Genomic DNA, 14824 nt, shown 5'->3' with positions numbered 1-14824 from the left:
TCTGCGGCAGTACCCCGCCCCTACCTTCGGCCGCGCGGCCGGCCTTCCGCTCTCCGCTCCCTACGACGCCGGGGCAGCCATTCATTTCCGGCTTTCGGGAGCCATACCTCCTGGGAAATGTAGTCCTTTGACGGGGTCGGGAAGGAAAGGGGGATAGAGGCTTATGGGAAATGGAGTTCACAGTAGTTCTGGGTCCCTGGACGGCAGGTGTTAGAGAGAGTGGAGAGTCCGGGAGGCGAAGCTCTTAGGTCTGGAAGGTGGTCTGTTTCCTCAGCGGGGTCTGAGCAGAGGCCTCGATCCCTTCAACCCTTGATCCTGACCATTTACACAGTATGGAGCATTTCCAGCTATCAGAAGCTTCAGTCTTCCAGTCCGTCCAATGGAAAATGTGGTTTCGAGGAGCTCCTACAGGTTCTTATAGTAACACATCGGGACCCATGGAGACCACTCGGCTCTGAGCTTCCTTTACTCCGCGGCAGTCTTGCTGGGCTCTGGCTGTTCGCCTGCTCCTGTCGAGATGATGAACCCCCTGGATGGAAGGGCCCTAGAGTTCTGCCCTCGAGGCTTTTAGTATCAGCAATGCCTCCCACCTGTAGCTCCTCACTCGTTCAGCCATCTCCAGCTCTCGCGTCCCCGGGCTGCGGCTCCCGGCGCCTGAGGTCTTTCTCCTCGCAATCCCGCAGGGGGCGCCCCAAACCGGGCGCACCGCCCTCGGGGAGGCGGGAGGGGAGCCCAGGGCGGGCGAGGGCGAGGGCGAGGGCGGGGGTGCTGGGGGGGGTGTCCCGGCTATAAAGCGTGGCCGCCTCCCGCGGCGCCAGGGAAGGCTGGGACCCTGGGCGGTCGGACGGACGGGCGCCGGTCGGAACTCAGGCCGTGCAGGCTGAGAGATCCGAAGCGCTTGGTTCCCCCCCGGGCCGGAGCGGGGGCGGGTGGGGGCGCAGGCCCGGGGGATGCTGGGCTCGGTGAAGATGGAGGCCCATGACCTGGCCGAGTGGAGCTACTACCCGGAGGCGGGCGAGGTGTGTCCTCGGGGATGGCGGAGCGGGAAGCGGGGGTGGGGGGGGTGGGGGGCAGGAATCAGGGTGCGGGCCTAAATGGGGGCAAGAACCGGGGTGTGGACTCAAGTGGGGGCCCCAAATAGAATTGGGGAGCGGAGGAACTAGAGACACGGAGACCAGGTGTAGGAGTCAGGGACGGGGGACAATGCATGGGAGCGCGGTTTAGGCAGGCTAGTCAGAGTGAGGGCTTAAACGGGAATCAGGAAGATTTAGGCAAGGGTCAAGTCATAGCTTAAATGTGAGGGCTGGGTGTCAGGGACCCAAAGTACAAGGAATTAAAATTAACAGACCAAAGATGAGACTCAGAACTCCGGGATACGGACAGAGCTGGGGGATTAGGAAATGGGGTTCAAAACTGGGGAAAATATAAGGGACTAAGTGATGGGAGAGGGAGATCACCATTAAGAGAAGTCTGAGCTGGGAGCTCAGGGTTAGAAATTAGTGTTAAAGATGGGGGTCTGGGGTAGAAATAAGAATTGGGGTTCCGGTATACGGATTGGGGCTGCGACTACGTCAAAGTCAGAAATGGGGGTTGGTGCTCGGGTATAAGAGATGATGGTGCTCAGAGACGAAGCTTGGTCTGGGGAGTGTGAAATAACAGGTGATTTAAGAGTTGGGGCTCGGATAGATAGGGGTCAGAGTCGGGATCCTGAGATCAGGGCATGTCGGCAACAGCATTGGCAGTGGAGGGGTCGGTCTCCACCCCCGCCCCCCATCCCTACTAATGACCCTCACCCTCCCAGCTGAACTTCAGTGGTTTAATTGTTATCAGAGACCCTCAGCAGGGATTCTCCTTGTTGGAGTCTGGAGGGTTTCAGATTTCGCACCCCCCATCCCCGCCCCCACTCCACCTTCCAGCAATCTCCACTAATTGCTAATGTCCTCACCAGTCCCATCTCAGACAAGATTTCCCTGGAGTAGGGGGCAGGGATGTATCTTAATTCGCTCACCCTAGCCGCCGGGAAGTCCCTCCCCAGGTCTAACTCCCATTCCTCTTGCTGCAAGGACTCCTTCTGAGCGTGCTCTCTGCCTAGTCAACATTGTGAAGTGGAGGGGTCCTCGTTAGAGGGTTATGGGGGGTCTGGATACCTGGGTTTCTGATGGAAGGGGACTGTGGGCTTGAGGTGGGGTATGGGACTGGAATGGTTGAGTTCTCCAAAGAGACCAAGATCTGGGGTTTACAGGGGCCCCAGAGCGCCTGAGTCCTGGGTCTGGGGTTTGAAGCTGTAGGGTGAGACTCCTGAATACCTAGGCCTGCGGGGCTTGGCAAGGTGCCCAGGAGGGGCCAGTCCTGGGGCTGTGGAGGTGTGAGGTGCACGTGGGGTGGTGCAGAGAAGGGATTGGGAGTGTTGAGAGGTGGAGCCTGGGCAGCTGGAGATGTAAGTTACATGGTGGGGAAGGCAGAGACCAGGTTGGAGGTGGAGACTCCCAGGTATTGGGGGATCCCGGCTGAAGCCCCCACATAGTTCAGAGTCTGGGGACCTGATTTAAGGGTACCAACTACAAATCAGTCTTCTGGAGGCATATCTTAAGAAGTAAATTGCAGGAGTCTAGGCTGAAGGAGTCATTATTTGGGGCAAAACCTGACGTTTGGTAGGGGACAATTTGTGTGGAAATTGTCTCTGAAATTGAGGGACAGTCTAGAGATAGTCAGCATTTGAGTGCGTATTTTGGAAGAGTTGACATGTAGGGGGCTGGAAATGGACATAATGTGTGAGGGTCTCCTCAGCTTTCCCATCAACCGAACCACCTCCTCCCCCTGGGTCAGAACAATGTGGGGAGAAACACGTGCACTCACTCAGCGACTGAGAACTGAAGGGGCCCCCAAACTGCTTCTTGCCCACCACACCCACCCTCCTGTTGGGGTGATGTTGACCTCCCCAGGCTGGCTCCCTGTCTGGAAGGAAACTGGAAAGTTATTGCCCTAAGACATCCCCACTGGCCTCTGCTTCTCACAGATCAGCTGGTCCAACTGCTCCCCAGTTTTATAGGTGGAAAACCTAAAGCCTCTTGGCGTGCGGGGGGAGCCGCTTGAGGTCCTAGGCTGGGACCAGGGTTAGAAAGGAGCTTGTAGCTTCACACTGCCCCCTGCTCCCTGTCACACCCTCCTCCAGAGACAATAAGGAAATGAAAGGGGAGAAATTCCAGCCTCCTGGGGTGGGCGTGCAGGTCCCCTGAGGGCCTCCCCCCCAATCTCAGCCCCGCCCTCGCTGGGGAGATCCGGTTCAGACCCGGACACGGGGGGTTCATCCCAGCCCCAGGCATGTGAAAGCCTAGGGTGGATTAGGGCAGCTGGAGTGCTTGAGGTCAGACCTCAAAGAGGACTTCCGGGTGGATGGGGAGCCAGAAGAGAAGGGCTCTGGGGTCCCAGTCTGTCTTCCTCTGTGATACAGGAGAGTCTGACTGAGTTGGAGAAATGTAGGGGGTTGTAGAGGGATTTAGGACCTCTCTGTGGATCCCCTGAGTCCATCACCTTCTCCCCTCTCTCTGAAGGACCCTCTTCCCTTACTCTTAGGGAGGGGTGAGAACCAGCCAACCCGGGGGCGGGGTGGGGGGGTGGGGGGAGACCAGTGCATGGGGGAGGGGAGTAGCTGTGGCTCCAATTTCAATGTGAGACTTCTGGGGAGATGGTGGTGCTGAAGCAAGGGGCAGAGAGATGCAAAGACGTGCTGAAGGGGAAAGAAAGAACAGGGTGGGAGAGGAGTGGGGTAGAGAGAGACAGAGAGAGAGAGTGCCGAGGCAGGGAGAAAAAGATGTGAGAGATGACGGGGGTGGGGGACAGAGGGAGAGAGAGATGGGGTATGGGAGAGTCACAAGGAAAGAAAGGCAGAGGAGGGGGAGATGAGAGAGAGAAAGACAAGGAGAGAGAAAGGGAGAGAGCGTGGGGAGGGGAGAGAGACAGATGTGGGGAGGGGATGAGGGAAGGAGTATAGAGGTACTGAGACAGGGAAGGAGATGCACAGATACACACAGAGCCACAGGGAGATTCAGAGACATAGGAGAAAAGAACTACCTGGAAGTCATGTGAAAGAGAGAGGGGAGAGTTTCTCTACTAGAACGCAGACCTGGGTTGCTTACCACCTGCCCCTGACTCCTTGAGTGACCCTGGCATTTCCCTTTTCTCTCTGGACCTTTGGATGTGCAGACACTTAAGTGACAAGGGAATGAGATGGGACACACTGATTCATAGCAGAGGTGGCTCCCACCAGAGCTATAGCACCCCCCCAGTGCCGTGAGACCACCCTCCCTCAGGGGGAGGGAGCAGGGCAGACAGGCAGATGGAAGATTGACGGAGAAAGGATGGAAGACGGGATGAAAGGGGTAAATGCAGACAGAAAGAAATCACCATCCACCATGCTTCCTATTTTCCTTGCTTATCTTGTTCACTTCCTGCTAGACTGACAGCTCCCTGAGGGCAGGCATTTCAGTCTGTCTTGGTCACTGCTTTTATAGCTTGATCCAGAACACCGATCTGGAGCCAGACTGCCTGGATTCAGAATCCCCGTTCTTTTCCTTTCTTGTTGTGTGACCCCTGGACAACCTCTCTGATCCTCAGCTTGCTCAGCTGTAAAATGGGCATGATAGTGCCTCCCCCATAGTGTGGTTGTAAAGATGAAAGCAGACCTTTGCTGTGAAGTGCCTGGAGCAGTGTCGGCACAGAGTAGGGCCAAGAAATATTGAACAATTGAGAGACTATATAGTTACTTACAAAGACATAGCAATGTCTACTATATTTCACTGAGCTAAGAGGCACATTTTCTCCCCATTGAACATATCTGAAAATGGAATGGGTTTTACAGTCAATGGTGTCTAGGGATTATAATTGACAGTGTTTTTTTCCATTCTTATTGATACTTAAAATAATACTGCAGCTTACGAAGTGATGTCTTAGATTTGATGATATATAATAAACAGACGACATATATTAGGTAGAAATATGTGAGTTCTGATTTTCAAATGCTTTTGATCTATAAAAACTTTAATTGTATAACCTAAAAGATGATGGCTAGATGGACAGAGAGTACACATATAAGGACTTCCCTGGCGGTCCAGTGGTTAAGACTTTGCCTTCCAATGCAGGGGGTGCGGGTTCGATCCCTGGCGGAGAAGCTGAGATCACACATGCCTCGCAACCAAAAAACCAAAACATAAAACAGAAGCAATATTGTAAGAAATTCAATAAAGACTTTAAAAATGGTCCACATCAAAAAAAAAAGTACACATATAGATTCCATTGTTAGATAAATCAGCAGTTCTTGATTTTTTTTTTTTTTTTTTTTGTCTCAGGACCTCTTTACACTCTTAAAGTTATTATTTTGCCTGTGTTGGGTCTTCGTTGCTGCACGCGGGCTTTCTCTAGTTGCGGCGAGCAGCGGCTACGCTTCGTTGCGGCACGTGGGCTTCTCATTGCGGTGGCTTCTTTTGTTGCGGAGCACGGCCTTCAGTAGTTGCGCACGGGCTTCAGTAGTTGCGGCGCATGGGCTCAGTAGTTGTGGCTCGCGACCTCTAGAGCGCAGGCTCAGTAGTTGTGGTGCGTGAGCTTAGCTGCTCTGTGGCACGTGGGATCTTCCCAGACCAGGGCTTGAACCCGTGTCCCCTGCACTGGCAGGCAGATTCTTAACCACTGCACCACCAGGGAAGTCCACCCTCTTAAAATTATTGAGGACCCCAAACAGTTTTTATTGATCGGGGTTATGTTGATTGTTAACAGCATTCAAAATTAAAACTGAGGCGTTTTAAAAATAGGCATTAATTCTTTTTAAAATAGCAACAATGTGTTAGTATAAGCAATGTATTTTTACTAAAATAACTATTTCAAAACATTTAGTGAGAGGAGTGGCACAGTTACATTTTTGCAGATCTCTTTAGTGTCTGGTTCAGTAGAAGACAGCTGCATTTTCCTAGCTGCTTCTACATTTGGTCTATTGCAATATCACCTGTCATGTGGCCTCTGGAAAACTCTGCTGTACGCTCATGAGGGAAGGAGAGTGAGAAAGGCTAGTCATATCTTATATCTTCCATTATATGAAAATAGTTTTGGAGACTCCCCCCCAAAAAGTCTTGGAGACTCTCCAGGGTGTCCTGGACCACACTTTGAGAACCACTTGAAGTGTGAGCTTCAGTATATGGGAGCGTGGGGGGATGGGGTCAGGGAGGGAGGTGCACGAGGAGTGGGGGAAGAGAGACTTCAACAGACAGCTGTTTACAGAGGAGGCAAGACAGATAGACAGATGGGCACACAATGGGTCCAGTGACCCTTTGCTTACCAACAGAGTCGAGACTCACCACCCGCTGTTTCTCTTTCTTTCCCTGTAGGTCTACTCTCCGGTGACCCCAGTACCCACCATGGCCCCCCTCAACTCCTACATGACCCTGAACCCTCTGAGCTCTCCCTACCCCCCGGGGGGGCTCCCTGCCTCCCCACTTCCCACTGGACCCCTGGCGCCCCCGGCGCCCACAGCACCCCTGGGGCCCACCTTCCCAGGCCTGGGTGCCAGCAGTGGTGGTGGCAGCAGCTCAGGGTATGGGGGCCCGGGACCAGGGCTGGTGCATGGGAAGGAGATACCGAAAGGGTACCGGCGGCCCTTGGCACATGCCAAGCCGCCATATTCCTACATCTCGCTCATCACCATGGCCATCCAGCAGGCGCCGGGCAAGATGCTGACCCTGAGCGAGATCTACCAGTGGATCATGGACCTCTTCCCCTACTACCGGGAGAACCAGCAGCGCTGGCAGAACTCCATCCGCCACTCGCTGTCTTTCAACGACTGCTTCGTCAAGGTGGCGCGCTCCCCAGACAAGCCGGGCAAGGGTTCCTACTGGGCCCTGCACCCCAGCTCAGGTAACATGTTTGAGAATGGCTGCTACCTGCGCCGCCAGAAGCGCTTCAAGCTGGAGGAGAAGGTGAAGAAAGGGGGCGGCGGGACCTCTGCCTCCAGGAACAGTGCGGGGTCAGCCTCCTCGACCACCACCCCCGCTGCCACAGTCGCCTCTCCGCCGCAGGCCCAGCCTCCAGCCCCCGAACCTGAGGCCCAGGGTGGGGAAGATGTGGGGACTCTGGACTGTGGCTCACCCCCGTCCTCCACACCCTATTTCACTGGCCTGGAGCTCCCGGGGGAGCTGAAGCTGGATGCACCCTACAACTTCAACCACCCTTTCTCCATCAACAACCTGATGTCGGAACAGACACCAGCACCTCCCAAACTGGACATGGGATTTGGGGGCTACGGGGCGGAGGGTGGGGAGCCCGGGATCTACTACCAGGGCCTCTATTCCCGCTCTCTGCTTAACGCCTCCTAGCAGGGGTTTGGGAACGTGGTGGGTGGGGTATGGCTGTAGCTCACACCATCAGGCTCGTGGGGCCTGATCCTCCTGGGGACACTTTGCTTGTCCTGTCAGTTAACATCTTGGCTGGTCTGTTACTCACTGTGGTGACTGCCATCTCTGTGGGCATCGCGTTGACCCACTGGCTGCTGTGATAACTGCCACTGACATCCTGGCGGGCCCGTTGAGTACTGTGAAGACTGCCATGTTGATTGATGTTATTGGTTGATCTATTGGGTATTCTGATGGCCACCGTCTGGGATGACATCTCGGTTGGCCCTTTGGGTGCTGTGATGCACATCCCCTTGGGTGATCCTTTGGATGTGGTGGTGACGCTGGCCCACTGGGTGCTGTGACGGCCACCATCTTTACTGGCTGACATAACCAGTGTACCACTGTGCAGCATGATGGCCACCAACAGCCCCTGTGTTGGCCATGTCATCACTGTCTGGTGTGAGTTGAGTGAGGGATGGAGATGAGGATACTCCTTGGTTTTTTTCTGGAGCCCATCCCCCGCTCCGGTCCAGGAGAAACCAGAAAGGACTGGTTAGGGTGTGGGGAATTTCTACTGAAGTCTGGTTCTTGCCTGGGAAGCGGGATACTGGCTGTGTATGACCATTAAAGGCACCATTTCTGCCTCTTACTGAATGTCTCTTTTCCTTGGCGAGTGGGCCCTTTGAGGCTTGAACACCTGCATTGCTGTCCCCTGTCCCCTCTCCTTCCTGCCCCCAAGAGCTGGCTGCCTCTGGGGGAAGGGCTGGGGGAGGCATCGACCTGACCTTTGGCTCTTTGCTGTCCCTGACCCCAAGGACAGTTTGCTCACAGATAGCAGCCCCTGCAGCAGTGGGGCCAGGGCAGCAGGAGGAGGTGTCTGTGCAGTGACCAAGGCCATCTCCCTACCCCCACTCTCCAGACACATGCCCCTAGCCCCGAGGTTCAGGGAGCCCAGGGGCTGCTTGGTTTTTGGTTAAGCTAGGGAGGAGGAGAAGGGACAAACAGGGCGCTAACTGAAGGAGACAGGGTGTGTGCTAGTTTGTTTGCATGTGTGCGCCTGTGCCTCTGTGGGTCATAGGACATCGCTACGGCCATTGAGGTCCCTGTGGTCTGCTGCAGGGTGTTCTCTATTGTTTGTGTCCCTCAACTGTCTGAATTTGTGTGTCTGTTCCTCCCCTGGGTATGTGCTTACTGTCGGTGTCTCGGGATATCAGACTCGTGTGCGTGTTTCCTTTATTGTTTTGTGTGTGTGGTTCTCTTATACACCTATCCCTGGGACCCCCTGGGTCTCACTCTGTTGGATGTGTGTTTCTGTATGTCCATTTGTCTACATACTTGCTGCCTTAAAGAGTCTACGTGTGACTACATTGGCGTTGTGGGTCATTTTGTGTTTCATGTGTATGTCTGGGAATCAGCATGTGTTTGTATTTTTTTTAAAAGTATGTCCGTTTTTGTGTATTATGCCTGTCTTTGCTGTGTGCCTGTGACTGCTGTGGCTGTGTGTGAGCGTGTGTTGACTGGCCCTGGTGTGTCTGTCTCTTTCACGTGCAGGTGTGTGGGAAAGGAGCTGGGTCCTCCTTTGGGTGCTGGGGGCTTCTGGGAGCCTCTGGGTTTGGGGTTTGGGTGTTTCTATTCCTCCAGGTCTCTGCCTGGGCTCTGAGTCTGATATCTGTGGCTCAGATGTTCCAAGGGATGGCTCTGTGAAACGCAACTGTGTTCCTCACACCCTTCGTTTCACAGAGTGGAAACAGAGACCCAGAATGGGAAGGGACTGGGCCAAGGTCATTCCGCCACGCTGGAGCGGGTGTGATTTCCTTAGTTTGCATTTGTCTTACTTGGTTGTTGGCTCTCTAGCCACTCGTTCATTTAGTCAGTCAGTCATTCAAAGACCAAAGGCTGTCTCTTTATGTTCGCACGCATGTGCGCATGCGTGCGTGCGTGTGTGCGTGCGTGCGTGTGTGTGTGTGTGTGTGTGTGGTTTGTGTGAGAGACAGAGAGAGGGAGCGGGGGGGCGGGGGGGGAGAGATGTTTCTCCCAGTTCCTGTGTGTCCATCTTTCTCTGTTTCTTAGTGTCACCTATGTCCCTACCTCTCTCTCTGTGCCTTTATGTCTGTCCCTTGGTTTATGGGAAAATGCTTGCTCATCATGCCCTGTGCCTCTGTCTCTCGTATTCTCTGCCTTGCTCTCTCTCTCCATCCGCTCCGTGGCTTCGACTCCGTCCTCCCTCTCTCTGGGCCTCTGGATTGCTCCCTCCTTCCCTTGGGGGCTCTGGGTCTTCCTCTCTTGGGGTCCTCCTCCCCCAACTCCTTAGGCTCTCTGGCCTCTCTCCTCCTCCTCCGGTCTCTCTCTCCCAGCTCCCTGAGTTTCCGCCTCTACCTGCCACCTCGCAGGCCAGGCCCTCTATTTCTGTCACCGTGCCCGCCCTGCCGGCTGCGTGTCACCCCCCTCCGCCCCCTGCCGTGCTGGCTCCCAGTCAGCCGTCCCACCAGCCTCGCTGTCCTGGGCAGGCTGGGGAATTCCTCCTGGTTCCTGGAAAAAACAACTGGTGTCGAGAGAAAGGCCCTCAGTCTCCCTGGGTGCCCACCCCCCTCCCTCGGGCCTGGGGGTCTCTCCCAGAGTCATGCCGGCCCGAGGCAGGAAGCCCTGCGGTTTCTGGCTTCTCCCAGGCGGCCTCCGGATCTGGCCCCCGCCCCCCAGCCAACAGCCCAAATATTATTCCGCAGGAGGAGTCGGTGGCAGCGGGAGGAGGCCCAGGCTGAAAGAGGCTTTCAGGGCAGCCAGGCTTGGGGCTTCCTGTCCCCAGGCTCAGGCCTCAGGCCGCCCCAGTGGGGACCTCAGGTGGCCGGAGGGGCGGGTGTTGTTGTAGGGTCCTGGGGGGAGGGTGGGGCCATCCGTCAGGGTGTCTGGTGGCCACCGGCTCGGCTGGCGTGGGCAGGTGTGACCCCTACCCCAGGGACAGCCGGCTGGTGGCCAGCAATGGAAAAGTACAGCAGTCAGACATGGGACGCATGGACAGACATGAGGACGCTAGGGATCAGGGATGGGGGATAGCCATGGGGACACAGAGAAGCCTGGGCTGGGACAGATGGACCTGGGCATGGCTTGTGGGCTTTAGGTGACATAGTCCAAGTGAGGGGCCGTGAGTGGGGAAACAGAGGCCAAGGCAGGGTCCCCCCTGTGGGCAGAAGACATGAGATGAAAATAATAATAATAATAAATAATAATAACAGCTACTAGGGCTTACCATGTGTCTGGCATTATGTAAGCACCTTACAGAATCGATAGACCCAATCCTTCCCCTCACCCATTTTATTATTGGGGAAACTGAGGCATGATGAAGTGACTTGCCCAAGGTCACACAGGTAGTGAGTGGGGAGCTAGGACTTGAACCCAGGCTCAGAGCCAGTGCCCTTAACCGGGACGCTATTCTAGAGCATAGGAGGGGCAACAGCGACAGAGCAGGGCCCTGGGGTCCCAAGCCCTCCGTCATGGTCACCGCCACTCACACCCTGCTCCTGGAGGCCGAGGGGGCACCCCAGAAGCCAGCAGCCAGGGAGGTTTATGAGTCTGTGTCAATGTCAAGGTGTTTGCAGGCTTCTGTGTTACTCCATGACTTGTCTGCTCAGTGTGTGAGTGTGTGTTGTGTGTGCCTGTACGTCTCTGTGTCAGTGTCTTCTCACTGGGTTTCTGTAGGTGTTGCAGTGCTGTGTCACTGGGTATGCATGTATGTCACTGTTCTATCATTGTCTTCTCTGTGTCTGTCACTGTGTCTTCTGTCCTTGTGTTTTGTTGCTGTGTCTCTAAGCCTAACACTATGTTTGCCCATCCTTGTGTCCTGGTCTCTGTCACTGTGTCTATTACAGTGTGTCTCTGTCACTGGCTTCTGTGTGTCTGTTTATGTCTCAGACACTCTGGGTCTGCCTATATCTGTCCCTGTGTGTCACCGTGTCTGTCCCCCTATGTGTCACCATCTACCCAGGTGTCACCGTGTGTGTTACTCACCACCCAGGCCACAGGTGGGCGTGTCGGGCCCACTGGTGCCCAGAGCTGGGGCCCAGCCCATCCCACCCTCACTCTGCCATGGGCCAGGCTGGGCGCCTGTTTGCAATGACTGCCCCAGGTAAACACCAAGATCCGGAACCCAAGGGCCACCTCCCTCACCTCCACTCCCTGCCCCTTAGCCTGCCCTGGACTGGGCTGGACCAGAGCTGCACAGGCGGTGCCCCTAAACTGGAGACGTGCCCTGACCCTCCCCCACCCACGGTCACCAGCCTTCCCAAGCCCCCAGCCTTGGCCCTGCCTGCCTGCCGGCTTCTCTCTCTCTCTGTACCTCTCTGGATGTCTGCTGGCCTCTCTGCTTCTTTCTGTCCCTACTTCCTCTCAGCTGGGTTTCCCTGTGGCTCTGCCTTTCTCGGGGGAATGACCCGTGTCTTCCTTCTGTCACTGCCCCTCTACCTCTGACTTTTTCTGTCTTTTCTCAGCGAAGTTTGATTTCTCTGCTTTCCTGATCTGTCTCCATTTGAGCCAGTCTTGGTTTCTAACTCGGCGTCGCAGTCGGCCAGTCTCTTTCTGTTTGTCTCTCGCACTTTGTAAGTTTCCTTCTCGCCCTTCTGTCCCTGTGTCCCTCTCAGCTCGAGCCTCTCAGTCTTGGTCACTATCTCTGTGGGTCTCTGAGCCCCCAAGCCCCACAGGAGCAGACCTCTGCCATATCAGGGTCCTTAGGGAAGGGTGTGGCCCCCAGCCTCCTACCCCAGCCCACTGGGGGGGGGGGGGGGGGGGGGGGTGTGTGTGTGTGTGTGTGTGTGTGTGTGTGTGTGTGTGTGTGTGTGTGTGTGTGTGTGTGTGTGTGTGTGTGTGTGTGTGTGTGTATTTAAAGGTATATGTACATATTATTTATATCTGTACCCACACTGGGGCCTTTGTGTAGCTGCTGCCCACTGCCTGCCCGCCCGCCACTCCTCTCCCCTCGTCCCTGCCGCCCGCCCGCCCGCCTCTACTCCCCCCTCACAGAAAGGTTCCTGTGAGGCCTGCCAGCTTCCTCTGCCTGAGGTGTGAGTGGGCACACCACAGGGCAAGGCGGGCAGGAGGGCCCGGGGAATTTTTCCAGCTGCAGGGAAGGTTTCCGGGTGGGGAGGGTTCTGGAAGGAATAGGACTTCTCAGCTGAGCTGCTGTCTGTCTGTCTGTGTCTGCTGTCCCTGGGCGTCCCCGGGTCCTTACCTGGCTTCTCCCTGGGAGTCTGTCCATCCATCTAATGTCGTTCTGACTCTTTCTCTGTCGATTTGGGTCTTATTCACTCGTGCACACACTGTCATTGGGCATCTGTGCTAGGCCCTCTGTTGAGCCCTGGACACAGAGGTGAACGGGATGCTGTCCATCCCAGCTGATTCCTTGCTTTTTCTGTCTCATTTGCTTCATCCCTTCCCTCAGTGCTTGAAACCCTCTACTTGTTCCCATTAAAACTAAATCCACAGTCCTTACCATGGCAGACAGGGCCCCCAACGCTCCCTACCCTACTATCCTTCTGACCTCAATCTTATGACTCTCTCTCATGCCATAGCTGCACTGGTCACCTTGCTTCTGGAATGAACCAAGCTGGCTCTCACCTCAGGGCCTTTGCATGTGCTGCTATCTCCCTAGATTGCCCGTGGCTCACTCACTCACCTCCCTTAGTTTTATCTCAGTTTTTTTATATATATAAATTTATTTATTCTATTTTATTTTTGGCTGCGTTGGGGTTTTTTTTTTTTTTTTTTTTTTGCCTCACGTGGGCTTTCTCTAGTTGCAGCGTGCGGGCTTCTCACTGCGGTGGCCTCTCCTGTCGTGGAGCATGGGCTCCAGGCACGCGGGCTCAGCAGTTGTGGCGCACGGGGTCAGTTGCTCCGTGGCATGTGGGATCTTCCCGGACCAGGGCCCGAACCCGCGTCCCCCGCATCGGCAGGCGGACTCCCAACCACTGAGCCACCAGGGAAGTCCTCATCTCAGTTTTGCCTCCCTCTTTTTTTTTTTGGTCCGGGCCACGTGGCTCATGGGATCTTAGTTTTCCGACCAGGGATCGAACCCACTCCCCCGGCAGTGAGAGCATGGAGTGCTGACCTCTGGACCGCCAGGGAATTCCCCCTACCTCCCTCTTTAAAATACCAGTCTCCATAATTCTCTGTCTCCTTTCCCTGGTTTATTTTTTCTTAGGATTTACCGCCATGGCTGTCACATTTTATGGGTCTGTATCTCCCACCTGAATGTCAGCTCCATGAGAACAGGGGCTGCACTCTGTTCCCTGCTGTATCCACAGCACCTACTGCAGGGCTTGTCACACAGTGGATGCTGAATAAACATTTGTTGAAAGAAAGGAGTCCATTAATTTATCCATCCTTTAAACTTGCCAGTGCGGGGCAATGCTGGGGACACAGTGGTGACTAAGACAGCCTTGGCCCTGCCCTTATGGGGCTCACAGTCCAGTCCCCAGACAATAATGATTTAGAATGCTCAGGGCTGGGATAGGGGAGTGGGACCCCAGAAATGGCACCTGACACAGACTGAGGGTCAAGGAGGGCTTCCTGGAGGAGAGGTCAGCTGAGCTGAGAACTGGAGGGTGAGCAGTGAGCCAGGTCCTGTCATGGGGACCAAGTGACTAAGACAGACCCAGCCCTGCCCTTCTTCACAGAGCTCTGTTCTCCCCCTCGGTCTCATAGAACTTTTGAGTCTGAAGATGTCTTAACTCTCTAGTTCTCTGTACCTTCCCTGATTTCACAGCCTCCCGCCTTCCCTCCCTCTCTCCGCATCTCAGTCTCTCTTCTCTCTCCTTCTGTCTCTATGGTTGGCATTTCCTCAGTGTACCTCAGCCTCTCTTAACCCATTTGGATATTTCTCTAATTTTCCTTTCTGAACGTTTGTCTCTGTTTCTATCTCATCTCCCTCATCTCCGAGTGAGCTCCTTTTCTCTCTCTGGGTCTCTGTCTTCTCTCTCTCAGTGAGCTGGTCTCTTTACATCTCCCTCCCCACCTCTGTCGTCTCCATCTTTCCCTGGGTCTCTCTCTGTGTCTCTGTCTCTCCTTTCATGAAGCCTCTTCACCTACTCACTGATCCCCCAGATCAATCCAGAACCCCTCCACTCTGGCCCCAGCCTGGCACTGAATGAAGAGGGGCTGATCCAGGCCCCTACACCCACACAGTTCAGGCCGCCTGCTCTGTTAATAGTTAACCCAACCTCTATCTAGAATACACACCAGCCAGGCTGGGGGGTGACTCCCCTGGCCCCTACCCACCCACCAGCTGTTCTTAAAGGACCAGGTGTCCTCCACAGCTCTTTAGCCCCCACTGGGGCACAGCGCCCCCGTGTCTGGAGGCCTCTAGCTCTGAGGATGGGGGAGGGGGAGCTACCCAGTACTTGGGTCTGCAGAGCTGGGTCAGGAGAGGCCACACGATTGCCCAGGAGGGGTGCCCAGGCATG

General features: G+C 55.2%; 1 protein-coding gene across 1 annotated transcript; it reads left to right on the top strand.

Annotated features, from left to right (window-relative positions):
- Nucleotides 1-830: 830 nt before the first annotated feature.
- On the top strand, nt 831-8013 carry FOXA3 (forkhead box A3). The gene is made up of 2 exons (XM_060000398.1): nt 831-1019; nt 6375-8013. The coding sequence occupies exons 1-2, from the start codon at nt 951-953 to the stop codon at nt 7356-7358; spliced, it is 1053 nt and encodes a 350-aa protein (XP_059856381.1). The 5' UTR covers nt 831-950; the 3' UTR covers nt 7359-8013.
- The last annotated feature ends 6811 nt before the right edge of the window (nt 8014-14824 follow it).

Source organism: Delphinus delphis, chromosome 20, assembly GCF_949987515.2.
Source record: "Delphinus delphis chromosome 20, mDelDel1.2, whole genome shotgun sequence".
NCBI lineage: Eukaryota > Metazoa > Chordata > Mammalia > Artiodactyla > Delphinidae > Delphinus > Delphinus delphis.
Note: the sequence above shows the minus strand (reverse complement) of the source record. Positions and strands in the feature narration are given on the sequence as shown.

Excerpts from the sequence above, each read along its gene's own strand:
- FOXA3 (XM_060000398.1), top strand. The coding sequence starts at position 951 with ATGCTGGGCTCGGTGAAGATGGAGGCCCATGACCTGGCCGAGTGGAGC. Across the intron at positions 1,020-6,374 it reads ACTACCCGGAGGCGGGCGAG|GTCTACTCTCCGGTGACCCC; the intron begins GTGTGTCCTCGG and ends CTTTCCCTGTAG.